The 23,266-nt window shown below is 43.3% G+C and overlaps 1 protein-coding gene across 1 annotated transcript in view; it reads left to right on the top strand.

Moving 5' to 3' along the window:
* LOC308285134 (protein NLRC3-like) overlaps positions 1-23,266 on the top strand; it is a gene marked incomplete at its 3' end in the record, with an annotated part of 31,014 nt that overhangs the window by 5,234 nt on the left and 2,514 nt on the right. Inside the window, exons 4-8 of the mRNA XM_080725851.1 lie at positions 7,707-7,807; positions 8,175-10,074; positions 11,024-11,194; positions 13,308-13,457; positions 14,963-15,012. Coding sequence (XP_080581977.1) covers positions 7,707-7,807; positions 8,175-10,074; positions 11,024-11,194; positions 13,308-13,457; positions 14,963-15,012 — 2,372 coding nt within the window. The remainder of the gene's footprint in view (positions 1-7,706; positions 7,808-8,174; positions 10,075-11,023; positions 11,195-13,307; positions 13,458-14,962; positions 15,013-23,266) is intronic.

Raw genomic sequence — 23,266 nt, 5'->3', positions numbered from 1 at the left:
CAGCACGGACGGGTCAAGGTTGGGTTTTTTGAGTAAGGGTTTAACTACAGCCGTTTTCAGTGAGTCTGGAAAGACACCTGATTGTATAGAGCTGTTTACTATTTTTAGGATATCTTCAATAACACAGTCTACAACCTCTTTAAGAAACGGCGTGGGTATTGCATCCAGCGAGCAAGAAGACGATGTCATTTGCGATATGGTTTTACGAAGTTCCTCTTCATCAATTGCACAAAATGATACTAGGCTCCCCCTAGATTTATCGATGCTTTTACACATGGCACCATTAACCGCATTTGCATTTGTGAGAGTATTATTCGTAATACCAGCTCGAATGTTAACAATTTTGTTGTCAAAGAAGGATGCAAACTCATTACACTTTGCTTTAGAGGCAGGGAGTGACTGCTTGTAGGACTGGGGGGGGTTTAAAAGGCGTTCAATGGTAGAGAATAAGACCCTAGCATTGTTCTTATTCTCATTAATAATTCCGGAAAAATAGGCCTGCCTAGCCAGACGCATGGTTTTATTATAGGTGGCTGTTGACGCCTTAAATATCTGTAGGTGGATAGTTAATTTATTTTTTCTCCAAGCTCGCTCTGCTCTGCGGCATTGTTTTTTGAGTGAACGTATATGATCGTTTATCCAGGGTGTTACTTTGGAATTATATTTCTTTTTAGTTTTCATAGGAGCCACTATATCCAGAGCTGACTCCAATTTAAGATTAAAACGTTGAACCATATCATTTACTGAGGGAATATCAGGAAGGCGGGGTGCACACGCAAGAAGGCTGGCAAACTCTTCTGCTGCCGAGGAACCGAAAAATCTCTTTTTTATAGTATATTCTCTATTGTTTTTTTCTAGATCAGAGACAGTCATATTAAAACACAGTAAATAGTGGTCTGATAAATCAGGCTTAGCGATAATCCTGTCCATAGAAATATTTAGCCCTTTAGAGATCACAAGATCAAGGGTGTGGCCTTGATTGTGGGTTGGCCCGGTAACATGCTGATCAAAATCAAGGGAATGCAGTAACTGTAAGAAACTCATAGCTGTAAGATCAGTAACAGTGTCCACATGCAAGTTAGTATCACCAGCAATAAGGGTTCTCTCATAGTCCGTGGAACAGATAGATAGAAGTTCAGATATTTCTGTAAGAAATAAGGCTTTGCTACATTTTGGTGGGCGATATATCGTAATCATTAGAACAGAGGATTGACTCTCAAATAAGTTAGCTTGATATTCAAAGGATGAAAAACTTCCAAAGGACAGGCACTTGAATTTAAAAATGTCAGAGAAAATGTATGCCAAGCCTCCGCCTCTTTTTCCTTCGCGCACTGATTGAATAAAGTGATAGTTTGGTGGGCAGGCGACGCCAAGTGCAAAAGCTCCATCGTTGCCCAGCCATGTCTCTGTTAAAAAGATTATATCTAATTTCTCTTCACAGATTATATCATTTACAGAGGAGGATTTGTTTAAAAGTGACCTGATGTTAAAAAGTGCCAGGTTTATTTTATGACATTTTACTGTACTATAGCCCCTACAGGGAATGTAAGTTAAGTTAGCTAAATTAGCAGAGCCACTGCTTATCCTGGACTCTCTATTTGAAATTACAGTAGAAATGTTGTGAGCCTGCTTAATAAAAGCGCTTGAAGGAGCATCGGGTCCAGATACGTTAGTTGCTGGGTATAATGGACCCAGCTGACATCAACGGCTAAACGTATTGTCCAGCTGGGAGGCCTGGGTCTTCTGTCGTTGTGGTCGTGGAGGGATGGGTGGGGGCGAAAACACCCAGGCCACAGATTTCTGGGGCACGGCCGGGGCAATTTCAGGCGTTTTCAGGGATGGTGGTTGTGGTGCCGGGCGTTTGTCCTGTGGTGGTTGTGCCGCCGGGCCATTGACCGTGTGTCTGGCCGGGGTCATTTTTAACGCAGTGTTAATGAGTTCATTCATTCCATTCGTGAATTCTAGAAGAGGCATTGGAGATAGGGAGAAAGAGGAGGATTGGGGTGATGGGGCGGTTGTACCCGCCCCCTCCTCTTCCTCTGTCAACTCTCCGTTGTCAGTTGCCAGTTCACTTTGCTCACTGTTCGGGCCAGCCACGGCTGAAGCAGGGAATCCACAAAACTCTTCTTCATTACTGTCCTCTTCGAACATTTCCCTGAGTGACTCCAACTCTGCATTCATTCGTCTACTCCACTCTTCAGCGGAGATGTTGTCCATATTCAGTTCCTCGTCAGGGAGGGCAGGGACAACGGTAGCTCCTCCGTTCATCATAATCAGTTCCTCGTCAGGGAGGGCAGGGACAACGGTAGCTCCTCCGTTCACCAAGGCCGTTCCCCCCTCGGCCGATGGGGGCAGTTCAGTAACCATACTGTCATGCTCGTCAGGGAGGGCAGGGACAACGGAAGCTCCTCCGTTCACTCCTCCGTTCACCAAGGCCGTTCCCCCCTCGGCCGAGGGGGGCAGTTCAGTAACCATAACACTATCTCTTGTTATGGATTCTTCGTGGGTTGCAGATAAGAGTTGTTCATCACAATCTGTTGTTTTGGATTGCTGTGTTCTGGCCAAGGCCAGAGCATGGAGAACATTCTGCAAAAATATCTTTGCTCCTAGCTTATTTAGTTGCCGTTCATCAGCAAATAGGTGTCTTCTGTCGAAGAAAAAACTGAAGTTGTCAATAAAATGCACATTTTTGTCGGTGCATGCAGCTAAAAGCCATTTGCTCAGAGAGAACAGTCTGCTGAAATTCTCGTCTGTGCCTCTCATAGGCGGTAGGGGACCGCTGATCCAAAGCTCTATGTCACTGTTCAGGAAGCTCAATGTGTTGAATAGAGCCCTGAAATTCTCCTTTAAGATTTCTGACTGTTTTTCTTCTGTGTCATATGTGCCAGTATGTAGAATCAGGGTTTTCACCGTTTGGTGTTTGTTGACAAGATCCAGAATTCTGTCTTTCATGTCAGAGACTGTGTCTTTGGGAAAACACATAACTTTTGCCTTCTTCTTTCTTATGCTTTTGACACCTTTTAAAGCAGCATCGCCCACAATCAAAATGTCAGGATCAATCACTGAGGTGGTTCTTACCCTGCTGGGTGGGACGTTCTCTCTGTCAACAGGGGGACTTCGGGGGGCTTCTAGTAGCTGTTCTGTTAGCCAGCTTGGGGAGATGCTACCCCTGTCATCCTCGGCCAGTGGCGTGAATCTGTTTGCCAGCTGCACACTCGGTGTGTGTGGAGATTGGACTGCGTTTGACTTTTTAGCAGTGTTTTTCCCCTTGGCAGTTGCCCATTTATGAAGGGGGGTCGAAGCAGCGCTGTGCCGGGGTAATTCCGGCCATTCGTCGGTGATAAGAGGGCTTTGGGAGGGTGTCCTGCCCGTCGTCCGTTCTTTCATCTTTGGCTTTGCACCAAGGGAATTCCAGGCGAGTGGTTTATCCAGTCTTTGGGTTTGTTTTAATTGGAATAATTCCGTTTCCAGTACTGCAATCCTCTGAAGCAGTTTCTGATAAACCCTTGTAGAAATGGTTGGTCCGGCCATCTTGCTAGTTAGCTAGATGCTACGTATCCAGTCACCAAGTGGCAAAAAATAGTATATTGCAGTACAGCAAAACAATCCCGGAGTTTTATAAGTATCCAAGATCCATTTGTAGTTTCTCAGAGAAAAAATAAAACATCAGTATCAGCAGAAGAATGTAAGCACAAGCGAGCCTAAGCGGGAGCAAGCAGCGATACGTCCGCACTGTAGGAGAGCAAGCAGTCAAATTCAAATTCATATAAAACATGTTCGTATTCAAATCAATTTGTTACAGTTTACAGTTTACAGTTTAAGCATTTAGCAGACGCTTTTAATCCAAAGCGACTTACAATAAGCAGATAAAACATCACAATAATAAACAATCTCTGTTATCTCTGTTATCTCTGCCAGGCTGTAGGCCAATTGTCTGTCTGTCTGTCCGTCCGTCCGTCCGTCCGTCCGTCCGTCCGTCCGTCCGTCCGTCTGTCTCTCTGCCTGTTTCTTGCCAAATATCTGCCTGCCAAATGTCTTGTGCACACTGCCAAAAGGCCAGGAAGCCAATCCCTGCATTATGTTTATATTCTCATGGTGGCGCTATACCAGCCTACTTAACATTTTAGCCTACAAGTCTTGAACCATCGGTCAAAGACTTGAAAGTGTAGCCAACCTGGCCTGGTGGAGATATGCTCTCTGTTCTACTTATTGTCATGTCATGTTGGACAGTCATGGTGTCACATGTCATTTACATGTTCTGTTCCCAGTCTGGTTCTGTACAAACATATAACACTATAACACAGGGCTACTCAACTTAAGAAGGCTCAGGGACCACTCGGCAAAATACAAAAAGTCCAAGGGCCACAAGCTAAAAATAACGGTCCTATTTTGGAGGTTTAGACAATGGTCTTCTAACACACTACATGAGTGTTCTAAAAATTAAGGAAACACACAGAATGTCCATCTATAAGAACAAACCTCATTGAGCAAAAAGATTGTCACGAAACGATTAATGATGATATTATGAAGTTTCTTTTTTTAGAACAAAAAAATAAAAATAGCAAAAGTCGATTACGTTGTGTTCATTTTGTGATTCTGATTCTGTCTATCTGGAATATTCTCCTTTTGCACAACGTAGTTGCAAGATAGAGGGCGCCAGATCCCTTTGAGTCACACCCTACCACTACTTCCTGTTCATCCACAGAGCATTGATTCTAGTTGTTTTCTCCATCAGATTAAAGTGCTTTCTTTTCACTTTTTCAACTTTTATTACTTGTCAAAATACATTTTATTTGTCTGCCTCATCTTTTTACCATCCCAAGTAATAAAAGTTGAAAAAAGTGAAAAGAAATCTAATTGAGAAAACAAATAGAATCAAATCCTCCACACACACAGTATGTCAATCCAAAGTATCTTAATTCTCCCATAGAACATATAACACTTTATTACCCGGCTTAGTTAAATGCTTGATTCTGATTGGTCAAGCACTGAAATCAGCTGTGAATTATAGGAGTATAATGACCGCTCCGCTCTATAACGGACCGCTGCCTCATCAATGGCTCAGAACACCTGCTGCACTCAGGCTGCACTGTGTGAATTTAGTACCGTATCCAACATGTCAGCCATGTAAACAAACACACAGCAGCATTTACAACTAAATGTTGCTCTCAAGAATGTTTTTCAAAACATTTGAGGCGAGAAATAGTCGACACAGTATCAGAAAATGGATTCTATTTGATCAGCACTTCCTTGTTTTCCAAGGCGACCGTGTTGCGCTGGGAGGGACGCACATTCAGCCGTCTGTAAACAAGGAAATACTTTGTTTTGTTTTTAGTTTTGAGTCAAATTATTACTTTTATTGAGTAGCCGGGTAATAAGCGGGATAACATATGTCACCTCCGCTATTGCGTCGGTGGCATATCAACCTGTCGGTCTCCTATCACTCCATAATCACCGCTGAGCGAGATGTTATGCCTTACATAACATGATGAAGTGATCTCACGCTAATACTTATAAAACATGTTCGTATTCAAATCAATTTGTTACAGTTTACAGTTTACAGTTTAAGCATTTAGCAGACGCTTTTAATCCAAAGCGACTTACAATAAGCAGATAAAACATCACAATAATAAACAATCTCTGTTATCTCTGTTATCTCTGCCAGGCTGTAGGCCAATTGTCTGTCTGTCTGTCTGTCTGTCTGTCCGTCCGTCCGTCCGTCCGTCCGTCCGTCCGTCCGTCCGTCCGTCCGTCCGTCTGTCTCTCTGCCTGTTTCTTGCCAAATATCTGCCTGCCAAATGTCTTGTGCACACTGCCAAAAGGCCAGGAAGCCAATCCCTGCATTATGTTTATATTCTCATGGTGGCGCTATACCAGCCTACTTAACATTTTAGCCTCCAAGTCTTGAACCATCGGTCAAAGACTTGAAAGTGTAGCCAACCTGGCCTGGTGGAGATATGCTCTCTGTTCTACTTATTGTCATGTCATGTTGGACAGTCATGGTGTCACATGTCATTTACATGTTCTGTTCCCAGTCTGGTTCTGTACAAACATTATGGACACAAGACATTAACTATCAGCATCCTTTATTGAAGAGCTTCTCAACCTGTGGTTCATGGACCACTAGTAGTACTTGAGCCCCCTCTGGTGGTACGCAGAGGAATCTGCCAAAAAAGAATAAAAAAAGTGTAGTGAAATATATTATAGTACTAACCCTGTTACCCTGTTAAGGTGGTTGCACACTGCTGCGTTTTTCGGGTCGAATATCGGAGTGAATTTCGGAGCACGTAAATAAAAAATCAACCTCACGTTATGTCAGTCACGTTTGCACACTGCCGCCCGTTTTGCGCACCACTCGGTCCCTTGCTCTCTCTATCTCTCTCTCTCTCTCCTTGCCCTGAAAAACGCATTTCGCAACGAAAAATGCAGCAGTGTGCAACCACCTTTACTCTGTTACCATATATATTATATTGACCCTAACCCTATGGGTACTGTAGATCAGTGGTTTTCAAACAGCGCAACTAGTGGCCAATCATAGGAGGTTTTAGTTCCGTATTGGAATCATTTTAAATCGGCAGAACTATGCCCCTGGTTTTGGTCAAAGTTGATCCCGTGCCAAAGCTCCAGCGCCCGTCCAGCAGTCTGCTGTCACCCAGGAGGATGCGTGCACGCTGCACACGGTGCACACGGTGCACGGTGCACGGTGCACGGTGCACACGCCCACGTGTGCAGTTTGTGTACAAATCACAATGTGGTGTTCAGTGGTGAAGCTGCACTACACAGACTGACTGCTTGTGTAGATATAAAATGACCTTTTCATTCACATGATAAATGTATAAACATTTGTATGATTCCAGAAGTCACAGAGCAGAGTCTCCAACACCCAGCTCTGTGTCTATGAAGAGTGACACGTCTATGGGACAACCTCTTAACTTCAGTGATCAACCTGGACCTCCACACACACAGTATGTCAATCCTCCTATACAATATACAACACTACATGACAAGGTGATCTGTCTGTCTGTCTGTCTGTCTGTCTGTCTGTCTGTCTGTCTGTCTGTCTGTCTGTCTGTCTGTCTGTCTGTCTGACTGGATGGATGTGTCTAATACAGCAAGCTATATGAGATTGACAAGAGCCAGATTTCTTGTGCACACTGCCAATAGGACAAGGAAGCCAATCCCTGCATTATGTTTATATTTTCATGGTGGCGCGAAGATATTTTTTCAAGCGTCCAAATAACTGCCAAAAATTATCAAATTATATCGGGGCACTCCTGGACTGCTGTCACAGCACCCCAGGGTGCCCCGTCACCCACTTTGAAAACCCCTGTCCTATACAATATATAACACTATACAATATACATAACAATATAACACTATATAATATATACAATTGTGCACATGAAATATGCAGTCATTTGACAGATGACAGGGGTTTTGTCAAATAGATGGCTCACCTGTCAGTAAGGACAACAATGGATATGGCTTAACCAGTCAAAACAATTGACAAATGCACAAATTATATCTTTGTAATTTATGAATGAAAGAGTTATGAATATACAATAGTTCCATGACAGAGTGGAGATTATTATTGTACATCAACACAATGCAGAGTGAACAAATACATTATGTTATATGTGGTATTATATTATATTTACACATTAAATACTATTATACAGTAATATAATGTCTTAATGTCTCCACAGAGAGAGGGAGAGGAGTGGTTGTGTTGTGACAGAGCAGGCGTCCAAGAGATCCAGAACCACAGCTGGACTGAAGACACCCAGTCACACCAGCAGTGGACACAGTAAGACTGGACACAATGTACATTAATTAACACAGTTAATCACTGAAATGTTTGAAATGACAGAAGACATTGTCAGACTAAATGTCCACAATGTGTCATCAGTATCCATGTTTAAATGATGATGCTAAACATCTTATCAACTCTGTATGAAAACCAGTGATCCGATATCTTTGCTGAAAATAGCAGATTTACAAGCTTACAGATCAGCTTGTAAGCTTGTAGATCAGCTATTTTCTGTCGAAGTTTTCCTCAGAATACGGAAGCTGGGGTTTAAGTGGTTAAATTAATAATGTGCATATACAGCTGTGTGGATGTAAAGTTATACATTCAACTGAATGTTTAAAATGTCTTCATTGTCTTCTCACAGCAGGTGTCAGTCCACAGGAGGTTCTAAAGGTTTATAAGGTCGGTTTGAACCGTCTTGATCGTGTGACATACGTCACTGAAGTGCCCTCCCTCAGCAGCATCTTCACAGAGCTCCACATCTCAGTGGGAGAGAGTGAAGGGGTTAATAACCAACATGAGGTCTGGCAGCTTGAGGTAGCTTCCAAGAAGAAGATCCTCCATGACCAACCAATCAACTGCCGTGACATCTTTAAGCCCCTCCTCCTTGGCAGAGAGACACCAATCAGAAGAGTTCTGACCAAGGGCATCGCTGGCATTGGAAAAACATTCTCTGTGCGTAAGTTGACTCTGGACTGGGCAAAGGGTTTGGCAAATCAAGATGTCATTCTCCTGGTTCCCTTCTCATTCCGAGAGCTGAACCTGGTCAGAGATGAGCAGCACAGTCTTCTCTCACTGATCCATGTTTTCCATCCAACGTTGAAGAAGGTCACAGCAGAGCAGCTCGCTGTCTGGAAGGTTGGCCTCATCTTTGATGGTCTGGATGAAAGCAGGTTTCCGTTGAAATTCGAGAATATTCGCATTGGTTCTCGTCTCTTCCAGAAGAATGCCATTGTTTCTGACGTCACAGTGACATCATCAGTGGATTTGCTGTTGACAAACCTCATCGAGGGGAATCTGCTCCCTAACGCCCTCCTCTGGATAACTACCAGACCTGCAGCAGCCAATCAGATCCCTGCTGATCGTGTTGACCTGGTGACAGAAATACGAGGCTTCACGGACCTCCAGAAGGAGCAGTTCTTCAGGAAGAGATTCAGTGATGAGAAGCTGGCCAGCAAAATCATCTCACACATGAAGACATCAAGGAGCCTCCACATCATGTGTCACATCCCAGTCTTCTGTTCCATCACCGCTACCGTTCTGGAGGACATGTTGAAGACAGACGAGAAAAAACAGCTGCCCAAGACCCAGACTGCGATGTACAGCCACTTCCTGTCGGTCCAGACAAAGAGGAAGTGGGAGAAGTATGAAGAAAGTCATGATGTGAATCAACAGCAGCTCATGGAGAAGGACAGGGAGGTTCTTCTGAAGCTGGGCAGGCTTGCGTTTGAACATCTGGAGAAAGGCAGTGTCATGTTCTACCAAGAAGACCTGGAAGAGTGTGGCCTTGATGTGAAAGAAGCCTCGCTGTACTCAGGAGTGTGCACAGAGATCTTCAAAGAAGAGACTGTTCAATCTGAGAGAAAGGTCTACAGCTTTGTTCATCTGAGCATCCAGGAGTTTATGGCTGCAGTCTACCTGTTCCACTGTTTCACACAGAAGAACATGAAGGTACTGAAGGCATTCCTGAGACAAGACTGGAAGCTGGAGGACACACTGAGGTGGCTCAGAAGAGAAAGTGACGACTGCAAGTTGAGAAGAGGAGGAGGAGGAGGAGAAGGAGAAGAAGAAGTAGAAATGTCTCTGGAAGACTTCCTGAAGAGAGTCATGGTAAAATCCCAGGAGAGTAAAAATGGCCACCTGGACCTCTTTGTCCGCTTCCTCCATGGCCTCTTACTGGAGTCCAACCAGAGTCTGTTAAAAGGCCTACTGGGTCAAACACAGAAGAGTCCAGAGAGCATCCAGAGAGTCATCAACAACCTGCAGAAGATGACCACTGAAGACCACTCTCCTGAGAGAATGATCAACATCTTCCACTGTTTGATGGAGATGAATGACCACTCAGTACTTCAGGAGATCCAACAGTACCTGAAGTCAGGGGACAGATCAAAGACAAAACTGTCTCCATCCCAGTGTTCAGCTCTGGCCTTCATGCTGCAGATGTCAGAGGATGTTCTGGAGGAGTTGGACCTGGACAAATACAACACATCAGACGCTGGGCGACTGAGACTGATCCCAGCTGTGAGGAACAGCAGAAAGGCTCGGTTAGTAGTCATGTGAATAGAAAACTTAGTAGAACAGAATCAATGTACCTTCACACCCCTACACTATAACTAGACATGATGGTTCATTTTGGTCACATATCTGACCCAGACACATCACAAAGTACACAAACATCATATAAAACATCTATCAATCCACAGAACCATAACAAGAGGCAATAATAGTTATCAATAACACACACACACACACACACACACACACACACACACACACACACACACACACACACACACACACACACACACACAAAACAAAAATGTTTATTACAAATGTAATTTAGTTTTAGTCATATTTTAATCATCTGAAGTGTTTTAGTCGACTAAATATCTTATTTAGTCGACTAAATCTACAGTTTGTCGAATAAGATGTATTGTTGGTGCCTTGATGGTGTAATGAAAATAGCAGATCTACAAGCTCACAACATGTTGTGCTGCTATTTTCATGACGTCATGTCATTTAGTTTCAGTGCAACCAAACATGAAATGACTTTTAGTATTTTAGTTCTACTGGATCTCTTCTCCACTATAGTCCCTCCCTAACAGTTTAGTCTAGCTTGTATTTGTTGACACAATTGTCAATATATTTAGTCTTTTAGTCATCATTCTTCATTTAGTTCTGATTTAGTTTTTGTCAGTGAAAAGTAGTCAACGAAAATGTTTAGTCAGTTTTAGTCAACAAAATAATACATGCACGCACGCAAGCACGGACGCAAGCACGTGCTATTTGACTTTTTTTTATGTTTTTCAAAATAGTAAATCAAGGCAAAGAAGTTTAGGGTTTAGCATGATGAAAATAGGGCTGTGTGTGTTTGTGTGTGTGTGTGCGTGCGTGCGTGCGTGCGTGTGTGCGTGCGTGCGTCTGTCTGTCTGATTGACAGTGAACTTGGTCTGATTGATCATCTCTGATTTTATATTTAATCTGTCATTACAGACTTGTTGGCTTTGGCACTGACCTCAAGAAGGAACACATGGAAGTTGTGTCTTCAGCTCTCAGCTCTAATCCATCCCATCTGAGACACCTGGACTTAAGTTCCAACCACCTGGACCTGGATCTACTCTGTGCTGCACTGAAAAGTCCTCATTGTAGACTGGAGACTCTAGGGTGAGATTAATTTACAATCATTGTTTCCATCAGTGATTTATCATGTGATTATAATATGAATACTGTGGTGAGACTATGTGAAGAGTATGAATAATGTTGATATCATAGTAACACACATTGACTGGAATAATGAGGAGGTACAGTAACTACAGTATGTACATGTTACAATTATTATTGAGATTGATTCACCCAAACACTCTTCCATTTGTTCTGTCTTTCTTTTTGTTGTTGTTTTCTTTTCTTTTTTTAATGTTGAGCCTCTGACACTTTAAGCCACATTTCCATTCAGACCAGTACAGACCAGTCAGAGACACTCAGCATTTACAGCATTGTTTGTGTCCTGTCTGTCAGTCTGTCTGTCTGTCTGTCTGTCTGTCTGTCTGTCTGTCTGTCTGTCTGTCTGTCTGTCTGTCTGTCTGTCTGTCTGTGGTGTTCAATGTAATCCACTTTACTTTTTTACAGAAGTAAAAGTATCAAACCACAGTGCATCAATACTCTGTTACTGTAAAAGTGCTGGACACAAAATATTACTTGAGTAAAAGTGTCAAATTAACAGGATCAAAATATACATAAAAGTACCAAATAGTACTCAATATGCAGAATGCCCCATTTCATGTTTTATTTTTTAAAGTTTTCAAAATGTGTCAAAATCTTTGGAAAAATAGCAGATCTGCAAGCTGACAACGCAAAGCATTGCTCCACAATGCTTTGTGAGCTTGTAGATCTGCTACTTTTGTACAGCCACAGTGTAAAATAGGTGATAAAATAACTGATTGATGTATATATTTTAATAATCTAAATCTGCTAAATAAATAGTTACTAAAGTTAAATGTATAAAATACAGTATTTGCCTCTTAAATGTAGTGCAGTAGAAGTATAAAATATACAAAGTTAAAATAACAAGTAAAGTAAAAGTACCTAAACTTGTACTTAACACCTTCTAAGCCAAGGGGAGCCCCTTAATGTTAAAACCGTACTATATCGCACATCCCCCCAGGGACTCTCAGCCACGTCGCACATTCCCGGACTTTGTCTTTAAAACCGGAATAAAAGCTTTTGATCCGAAAATCGGCGATCGTCTAACCTTCCCTAGTCACCACTCGTGCACTGATGGCTCATGCAGACCGTGCATGAAGCAGAGGTGACGTCAGCGCCTCTCCTTCTCCAAGGCACCTTCCACCCATCCGTTTACTGTCTACACACTCGAGCTCCTCCTGCAGCCATGCTTGGGGCTATGCTAGCGAAACTTTTCAGGTCTGTTCTTCAGTCACACATGGACTATTTGCGGGGACATTTACGTGAAAGGATCGCGCACGCGAAACGCACGGGGACATCGACGATCGGCCAAAACCCCCATTCTATCCCAACGGAGATCGAGAAAATCATGGTGAGTTACTGGCCTGGGGGGGAAAAAAAAAGAAAAAACAGCGGCGCTGTTCAAGATGGAGGGGCTGCGGGGTCATGTTTATAAACATAATATTATGTCTCAGATCACAATACAATAATAGAAATTTCACGGCTAATCTACCAACCCCCATTCTATTTCGGACTGCAACGTGTTAAGTACAGGAGTTGAGTAAATGTACTTAGTTCCATTCCACCACTGGTCTGTGTCGTCTCTTTCTCCAGCAGATGTCCTTCCTGTGTCTGTGACATCAGCAGTTATCAGCTTCACTTGTCTTAAACTGTCCATCAATTGACCTTTGACCTGTCTTATGTGTCTAAACTCTGTTTGCTGTATAAACTGTATGTGTATAAACTGTACGTGTATAAACTGTATGTGTATAAACTGTATGTGTATAAACTGTACGTGTATAAACTGTACGTGTATAAACTGTATGTGTATAAACTGTATGTGTATAAACTGTATGTGTATAAAGTGTGTTTTCAGTCACTTTGCTGGATCATCTGTTGTCAACCTGTTGCTGTTTCCTGTCTGTTAGCTGCATGTTGGAAGATTAAGTAAAGATTATTTAGTTCATGTTACTCCTGTCTGGTTTTCTACTCTAAAACCCAGACAGCCCATCCAGACCAGGTACTTTAATAGGTGGCTGTAAGCAGGTTCTCTATCCAGGAATAATGTATTTTATAATGTGTTTTATTTCTCATTTAGACTGATGAACTGCTGGTTGCCAGAGAGCAGCTGTGAAGTTCTGGCCTCAGCTCTCAGATCTAATCCTTCTCATTTGAGAGAATTAGACTTGAACTTCAACGTCTTGCCGGTGTCTGGACTGAAGAACTTCTCTGGACTGGAGTCTCTGCAGTGAGTAGACTTGGACTGTGTCCATGTTGGTTAGTGCAGTGATTCCCTTGTTTCATGTTCCAATGGCATAACGTCTATTGTGCTAGTCTGCCCCAACAATCCCCTCCTCCCACCCCATTTTATACAGTCATACACCTGCTGAAGATTCATGTTTATGTATATAATCTGTTGCATTAAATTAACCAGGCAAAACACACAACATATGCAGGGTTCGCTTGATTTCATTAACCCTGCATTTCTCCACATAAAGTTTATGAAGTCATCACCTCACCTCACGTTCACACACAGAAGCAAAACTGTGCTGAGAAAAAACATTGCTCCTGTGTGTGTGTGTGTGTGTGTGTGTGTGTGTGTGTGTGTGTGTGTGTGTGTGTGTGTGTGTGTGTGTGTGTGTGTGTGTGTGTGTGTGTGTGTGTGTGTGTGTGTGTGTGTGTGTGTGTGTGTGTGTGTGTGGTGGGTGGGTGGGTGTGTGTGTGTGCGTGTGCAAGTTACAGCGGCCAGGGCTGGATTAACAATAGGGCTGGTGGGGCCGTTGCCAGGGGCCCTTGGGGGAACTGGGCTGGATGGTCATTGACCATTTACTCAAATTAAATGTATAAGTTAATTAAAAATCAAATGTGTGGGCCCCTCCTCTGTTGTCTACAGGTGCTTTCTTGACCCACAGATGATCATCATGGCTTAAAATCTGAGCTGGGTGGAGCGCGTCGGGAGGGAGGGGGGGGTATTTTGGAGGGTGGGGCCTAAAAATATATCGCGGGGGTTAATCCGTCCATGCCGGTTATGTGCAGGGCAGATCTCCTCCCTTGCTCAATAAAACTTAATGTAGTCTAAATTATGTTCAGTTCTCGTCCGCCCAAAATATGAAGGAGTTCATGAATGACTGTCATTGAAGGCTTTCATACAGGGCCGGACTGGGACATAAATTCAGCCCTGGCATCTTGGCCCAGACCGGCCCACCACAACCGGCACAAACCCAACATAGAAGATCTACAAGCCCACAACGTGTGGAGGCAGCGATGCGTTGTGGGCTTGTATAGCTGTTAAATGTTTGGGTGGGACTCCTAGGACAAAGTAGCCAGTGATTGGCTGCTACTAGGCCAGTATTCAGATGATAGACAAGCCAGTGGGCCAATCATGTGATGTCTCTCTGCTCTGTGGGCCGGTGCTACTGAAGGATTGGTCCTCTCCACTTAGTGGCCGCCCAGCCCAAACATTACTGTAACTATCCTAAAATGGTAGCAAACATTACTGTAACTATCCTAAAATGGTAGCAAAACATATCTATGGTCCACTTGTATAGTCATATGCCCGCTATGTCAGAAGCCCAGTCCACCCCTGCTTTCAGGCACAACACTGCTGGAGTCCAAGTAGAGTCTCAAGTCCACTCCTCTGACAGTGAGTTTGTCTGTCCAACATAATGCTAGCAGAAACACTGTAGTGTCAGGTAGTGGAGACGTTGTGTTAGACAGTCACACATTGATGCATTGTTGTTCTACTTCCTACAGAGTGAAACATGGAGGAGAATTCTGGACTTATCCTCAACTCCTTACAAGATGTGAGTGTCTGTCTGTCTGTCTGTCTGTCTGTCTGTCTGTCTGTCTGTCTGTCTGTCTGCCTGCCTGCCTGCCTGCCTGCCTGCCTGCCTGCCTGCCTGCCTGCCTGCCTGCCTGTCTGTCTGTCTGTCTGTCTGTCTGTCTGTCTGTCTGTCTGTCTGTGTTAAGTAAGAAATTCACTCTAAAATCTCCAACTATATCTACAAGAATATGATTCCAGAACGGTGATGAGTAGATGTCCAAGCGTTTATTATTAGAAGGCAGCAACAGAGTATTCCAAGAACAGCGTCCAGCATAGTAAAAGTCAGTACAAAGAGTCACAGCACAGAGAGCCCTGAGCAGCGCGCTGTCCCCTCCACGGTGCGACAGGCAAGTAACTGTCCTAACTACAAGAATACATGGCTTAAATACATGCCCAATAAACAAATCATGGCATATACAGACAGACAGACAGCAAAGTGAGATACATGACACCCCTTTGATCAAAGTCAGGAAGAGTTACAATAGATCAAGAGAAGTTTACATCAAAAGGACTGATTGGTCTGAGCTCTTTCCAATATACACTGTAGGTGCGACCTCACGACACCTATAGGCTGCCAGACCCACAGCTGGCCGAGAGTAAATATGCATTGGACAGTGACTCACAGAAGGTGATGCTATGTCGTAATAAGGCATTATAGAGACTTTGACATTAAACAAAATGCTACATGTTTACAACAAAAACATATCATACATTTCTATTCTATCAACTCCCTCATTTTTTAAATATGTTGCATTTTTGTTATCTTAATTTGCAGGCTTAATCAGTAGCACGCAATCCGAGTTTTGGAATAGTTCATTGGTGGTTGTGGAGCTCGTCTTTTCGTGGATTTGTGCATGTTGTATTTAGTTATGTCAATTTGCATGCAGCTTTTCGTAGCATGGGGCCTGGGCCTAATGTGCGCAGGATTAGAAGAGAATATAGAATATGGAAGGGAAAAACAGATAATCGGAGAAATGGAAGGAGTATCACTCTCCATTTCTATGACTTTGTCCGTTTTTGAATGATTGGCATTGGTGGTGAGTGGTCAGAGTGGAGTGGTTATAGCAGCGGCGGCGATGGTCGTTTCTGGAACAGATTTAGCTAGGTCCTCGCTCCTTGTTGGCTCGGTCACGGTGACGATGGGTGCTGCTGCTACAATCGCCTCCTTCGCGGGATGTATCACCGTTGCGTTGACTTGCTTTGCAGAGTCCTCCTCAGCGTGCACGTTCTCAACGCTGATAATGACAGCATCTGCTTCCCCCGCTGTGATCGCGTCCTCGATGACAGCATCTCTGTCGGTGGATGCGTTCTCCTCGGCGAGACGTGGAACCGCTGGGGCAGGATCTCTTGGTAGTGTTGAAACACAGCTGATCACAGCTATCTCTGGTGATTGACGAGGAATGCGCCCTCGACGTCGGTGACGGAAAGTCAGTTTTGATTGAAGTTTGGGGCAGGCGTGCACAGTGTGCGTTGTCGCACCACAATAAAAACATAGTCCTTGTTTTCGGCGGCGCCGACACTCCTCGGTGGGCAAGCGGCGGCCCATGTCATTCTTGGAAGCATTATGCTGGGCTTCCGTCTTCGTAGCCCGGTTCTTTGAAAAGGCCGGCAAGTCACAATCAGTGACAACAGGGCGAGTTGTCCGTCCTGTTAAACGTCCTCTCAAACTTTTCTGATCCAGTCCTTTGTGTAGTTTTAACTGGAATATTTCAGCTTCAAGTACAGCGATTCTCTGCAACAGTCTTTGGTAATTAGGAGCCATGCTTGGAAGTCCTCGTTCTCCTCCTAACTATAGCAGCAAAAACAACTACATCACCTATTGTGATAGAAAAATATTAATATCCAGTCAGGGTGAAGTCAACCATTTATTGAAGAAGATTCATCAGCATCAGAGAAACAGCATACAGCATACACAGCATAGAGAGCTCTGGCCTGCTGGCCAGAGCTTTGCCCTGTTGGGCAGAACTCCTTCTGAAGTGTCATATGGGACACCTTTTATACACCAAAGTGCTCTCCCTAGACGGAGATAGAATCTAAGCATCTATACTAGTACCATACAGTTTATAATAAGGCTGACTGGTTAAGTTGCAATGACCATGTATAGTATCACTTAGTACAGGTTTTATGCTGACACAGAGGAGAAGTGGAGGTCACAGTCCATGGTTGTCAGCTGTTAGATTGACAGCAGCAGGTACATCTAAATGTAGTAGCCTAGTGAGATTTTCTTGTAGACTACATACAGTACACTTATTTGTTACACTATAAATATTACTACCACATTCCATCCTTTTTTTTTGTGAATGAATACTCTATTCATTTACATACAACAGGATATTTATAGAGTGCCAAATCAATAGACCTTTCAGACAATTACATGTTGATATAGCAATTTAAATAATTAATTCATGATTTCCACATGATAGCTATATGTTAAATAGCTATACGTCCGCGTTCCACGGCTAACACCTTTGACTTAAGGTATTACACGTCCGAGTTCTATACGGCAAACACCTTCTATCATGCAAGGTATTTCTAGTCTACCACGGTTCCCCCGTGAAGCTATAATTAAATAGCACCCTGAGTTACACAGGTACTGTTTTTTTCTTTTCTTAAACAGAACTTTTCCGCTGAGATATGAGAAAGTTAGAATTTAGTAAATGTGAATCTATATTTGTTTGTACTTTGAAACTCTGTTTTACAAAATCAAGAGCCCGCATGTACTCCCGTCTGACTCAAGCGTTTTCCTTGACAGTCACCACGTTCCCGGAGCTGCCTGACAACTCTTCAATGTTGAAACAACAGAGTTTAGACTATAAAACCAAATATTCTTACATTAGTGGCAAATGCCTTGTTGACTCATATTTTAGATCTCAACTTTTAGCTAATATTATTCCTATATAAATTACTCAGCTTCATATCAAACATATAATTGTTGTAGTCTTCATGGCGTTGTCCTCCATCTGCCCATCTTCATTTGGCTTATGGCCTGTGGTGGTTAATGTCTCTGCTTCTGTTGGATCTCCACTGGGCTGGGGGGCTCCAGTTCAGTGGCTCTCACACCGCATGTGTGTCTCCTTGGCTTCGTCCCCTCCTACTGTGGCAAAAGTCATGTTGGTGTTCGACATGGTGTCGATTTCGTCACCTCCGCTGTCAGTCTGTGTTGTTTCTTGGTGCCCGACTTGCTCTCCATGTTGGTGAATAGCAATCTGCCCTCCTTGTCACCACAGGCTGCAGTCATCACAAGATTATTGTTAATCTGTGAGGTCTCGACCTTGTAGATCTGCTTGAAAGTCAGTTCTTGCTGGTTTTGCATAGCTTGCAAGTTGCTTCTGTAGCGGTCTCCTCTTTGTTCTTCATGGTGGTGGACCTGCTTTAGGTCTGCTTTCAAAAATCTCCTTTCCAAAAATGTTCCTTCAACCCAGAGTTCTTTTGACCAAGTATCCATCTATGGTAAAGATGAAATATTGGTCCCTTCGTGGTCGCCAACTGTGATAGAAAAATATTAATATCCAGTCAGGGTGAAGTCAACCATTTATTGAAGAAGATTCATCAGCATCAGAGAAACAGCATACAGCATACACAGCATAGAGAGCTCTGGCCTGCTGGCCAGAGCTTTGCCCTGTTGGGCAGAACTCCTTCTGAAGTGTCATATGGGACACCTTTTATACACCAAAGTGCTCTCCCTAGACGGAGATAGAATCTAAGCATCTATACTAGTACCATACAGTTTATAATAAGGCTGACTGGTTAAGTTGCAATGACCATGTATAGTATCACTTAGTACAGGTTTTATGCTGACACAGAGGAGAAGTGGAGGTCACAGTCCATGGTTGTCAGCTGTTAGATTGACAGCAGCAGGTACATCTAAATGTAGTAGCCTAGTGAGATTTTCTTGTAGACTACATACAGTACACTTATTTGTTACACTATAAATATTACTACCACACTATCAATTGTCCATATTCTTTTTCTCCGGTTCGCTGGAAAACGTCAATCGGCAGTGTCCACTCTAGACAGCTCTATCCGATATATTGTTTTCCCGGAAGAAATTCACTCTAAATCTCTAAATATAACTAAAAGAATATGGTTCCAGAACGGTGATGAGCAGATGTCCAAGCGTTTATTTTTAGAAGGCAGCAACAGAGTATTCCAAGAACAGCGTCCAGCATAGCAAAAGTCTGTACAGATAGTCACAGCACAGAGAGCCCCTGAGCAGCGCGCTGTCCCCTTCCACGGTGCGACAGGCAGGTAACTGTTTCCTAACTACAAGAATACATGGCTTAAATACATGCCCAATAAACAAATCATGGCATATACAGACAGACAGACAGACAGACAGACAGACAGCAAAGTGAGATACATGACACCCCTTTGATCAAAGTCAGGAAGAGTTACAATAGATCAAGAGAAGTTTACATCAAAAGGACTGATTGGTCTGAGCTCTTTCCAATATACACTGTAGGTGCGACCTCACGACACCTATAGGCTGCCAGACCCACAGCTGGCCGAGAGTAAATATGCATTGGACAGTGACTCACAGAAGGTGATGCTATGTCGTAATAAGGCATTATAGAGACTTTGACATTAAACAAAATGCTACATGTTTACAACAAAAACATATCATACATTTCTATTCTATCAGTCTGTCTGTCTGTCTGTCTGTCTGTCTGTCTGTCTGTCTGTCTGTCTGTCTGTCTGTCTGTCTGCCTGCCTGCCTGCCTGTCTGTCTGTCTGTCTGTCTGTCTGTCTGTCTGCCTTCTGCAATGTTCAACCCCCATTTACAAAAACTCTGCTTCTGCCACACATTCTGTTAATGTCCCCAAAACACACTGGCCTTCATTTATCAACGTAGTGCAGATCACATTTTTGGCGTTCGCCATTTTAGTCAAATTGTCAGCATTTATCATCGCATCGTGATGTTGGCGTAGGGTAGGATCAGATCTCACGTCAAGTTCTGAGGAGGTGTAGGATTCATCTTACACCACTTTGTTCCATTGTAGACATGTGGAGCAGCATTGTCTAACTATCTGACACATGTATCCACTCCAAAATGTTTATCTAACACACTAATAAATAATCCCTGTGGAAATATTTTATAAAAGCATACATCATGGACATGTGCGCCGATTTTATTTCCAAATGACAAGCAATTAAAATGTAGCGATATGGAAGCAATCTAACAGTCATTCAGATAAGATTGCTGATCTGGCTCAGAACAAGGAGATAATTTTGGGGAGGGACCGGTGTGGCGCTGCTGTAATCTTTTTGTGGACCGCGAGGTCTCCAACTTATACAGTGAAGTGAGTTCTATTATTTTAGTGTAAGAACTCAAAGCACACTGTGCACGTCACCGATATTGGGTTAAATTAATATCCCAACATAATTCCATTCATGACGATGTGACTGCTGGTGTGATGTCATTCATGTAGGCTGCTAGCCTACTTTACACAATAAATGGTAATTCCACTGTCAAAAACTGCTGTTTCCACAGTTCTGGGCAGGGATGTGCTGGGCCCCTGATTCAGCCCGGGAAAAAGAGTTGGAGAGGCCCTCATTGCGCGCTATAGAGAGAGATCTCTCTCTATAGCGCTGCTGCTGCTACTCAAAGATTTGCCATTTCAGATCATGACAAGTGACAAGCCAGTGGGCCAATTACATGTGTTATATTTCATCATTGTCGGGTGGAAACCTTGTATGTCCAAAACCGTTTGTTTTCTATCTATAAACTAGTGAAAACAGCCGATCTACAAGTGCTTGTAGATCGGCCTTGTATGATGAAGCAGAGCTTTACTTTGCGAAAAAATGTACACATTTGAAACTTGGAGATACAATGTTTCTGCCCGACAGTGACGATTTACTTTGTTGGCCGCCCAGCCCCCAAAATGAAACGAAGGCCGACATTTTATTTTAATTTTTTTCCTAATGGCCTGCCTGGACCGGCCGGGAATGAACCGGCCGTTCGGGAGTTGTCTCGCTTTTCCCAATGGCCAGCACGTCCCTGCTCAAACATGTTTTATGAGAGCCTCCCATGCACCCTCCCGTGTGTGTGTGTGTGTGTGTGTGTGTGTGTGTGTGTGTGTGTGTGTGTGTGTGTGTGTGTGTGTGTGTGTGTGTGTGTGTGTGTGTGTGTGTGTGTGTGTGTGTGTGTGTGTGTGTGTGTGTGTGTGTGTGTGTGTGTGTGTGTGTGTGTGTGTGTGTGTGCGTGCGTGCGTGCGTGCGTGCGTGCGTGCGTGCGTGCGTGCGTGCGTGCGTGCGTGCGTGCGTGCGTGCATGTGTGGACCATAACGCGGACACAAAGGCAGTGAGGCGAGGCGTGCAGGGTAAACTCATGGGTAAACTCTTTCTATTGGCTCTCCTTACATTGCCAGGTCGTATTCCGCTTGTTCTTGTTGTAAAATCGGGGCGTTTTGATAATATTTAAGGGCGTGTTATTTAAATTCAGCCGGCAACGCTGGGATCAAATGTACACCAGGATAGGCTGTTTAGGATGCTTTCATAAATGCCACTTCAACGCCAATATTTGGGGGGGGGGGGAATAGGCCCCTCAAGGGACGCAGCTGGAATGTTGACCTGCTGACGATACGGAGCGCCGGGAGGAAGCACCTAAACCAAACCTTAACCCTAACCCTAAACCAAACCTTAACCTTAACCCTAAACCAAACCTTAACCCTAAACCTAACCCTAAACCAAACCTTAACCCTAACCCTAAACCAAACCTTAACCCTAACCTTAACCCTAACCTTAACCCTAACCCTAAACCAAACCCTAACCCTAACCCTAAACCAAACCTTAACCCTAACCCTAAACCAAACCTTAACCCATGTCCACTCAAACCATCACATTATTACAGATACCTGGATGACATATGGGGCACATGGGAATACACCATGGAGGAATTCCAGGATTTTATTACAATCCTAAACACACATCACAGAACAATAACAGTCAAATATGTCACAGACATGACACAAATTGATTTTTTGGACATCACTACATACAAGGGTAAATATTTTGACACAACAGGAAAACTTGACCTGAAAGTATTCTTCAAAGCTACGGATACACACGCTTTATTACATAAGAGCTCGTTCCACCCACCACACTGCTTTTCAGGAATCGTCAAGTCACAGCTACTGCGCTTTAAATGGATTTGTACCCAAAAAAAAGACTTTGAAACAGCTTGTAAAATTCTTTTCAAAGCCCTAAGGGAACGAGGCTACACAAGAACTTACCTAAGAAAGGCCTACAGCACCTTTGAGGAGGTCAAGATCAGAGACCAGAGACCCCTTTTAGCCTTAGTAACAACTTATTCCAGCCAAAGCATATTGGCCAACAAACGCCTAAAAAGCAACTTTGAAAATAGGCAGAACAATCTACTATAGGATTACAAGATAATCTCAGCCTATCGCAAAAATAAAAATTTAAAGGACTACCTGGTCCGTAGTAACTTGAAACAAAGTAACAGGGCTACAAAACCAACTCCAAGTTATTTTAGCCCACAGAAACAAATTATAAATAGATCAAAAAGAAATGTAGTTGGAATTAAACAAATTATACCCTACAACACACAAAATGTGATATACCTTATCACTTGTGACATTTGTAAACTACAGTATATTGGAGAAACGGGAAACTCCATAGCGTGTAGGCTTAACCAGCATCGCTATAATATTAATAACCATAAAGAAACACATTTACTGATTGTAAAACACTATTTAACACATGGGATCCAAGCCCTTAAGGTGTGTGGTCTAGAACACAACAGAAACTGGACTGTTGGAGAGAGGAAATTCCAAGAACAGGAATGGATTAGAAGACTAGATACTAGATACCCAGGAGGGCTAAATCTATAAAAGTTAAACACTCTACCTACACAATCCCTAACACAAAGGCCCCCAATGCCTTTGTGATTAAACAACAATGAGCCTACTTGGCCTTTGTCATGCCTAGGAGCTGGTGTGAAACACACCCGAAACCAGTAATGGCCCATCCGGCTCCCTTTGTTATGCCTAAAACAAAAGACTGGGGGATGAACACAAACTCAAACCTTGAGATTTAAATAAACTTACAGCCTCGTCCTACAACAAAGGCCAATATCAAGGTAAGATTTACAGAAATTATACTGATCATGGCGTTTATCGTGCGCTTGCCCAGGCCTTACGGCCTGGGCATAAATATAACGATTACATTCACCACGGCTTCGTAACTCGGGCTAGGGCTTCGTAACTCGGGCA

The sequence above is a fragment of the Nannobrachium achirus genome (assembly GCF_963921795.1).
Source record: "Nannobrachium achirus genome assembly, chromosome: 5".
Taxonomy (NCBI): Eukaryota; Metazoa; Chordata; class Actinopteri; order Myctophiformes; family Myctophidae; genus Nannobrachium; species Nannobrachium achirus.
The sequence above is the reverse complement of the archived record's forward strand: the minus strand, read 5'-3'. Positions and strand labels throughout refer to the sequence as shown.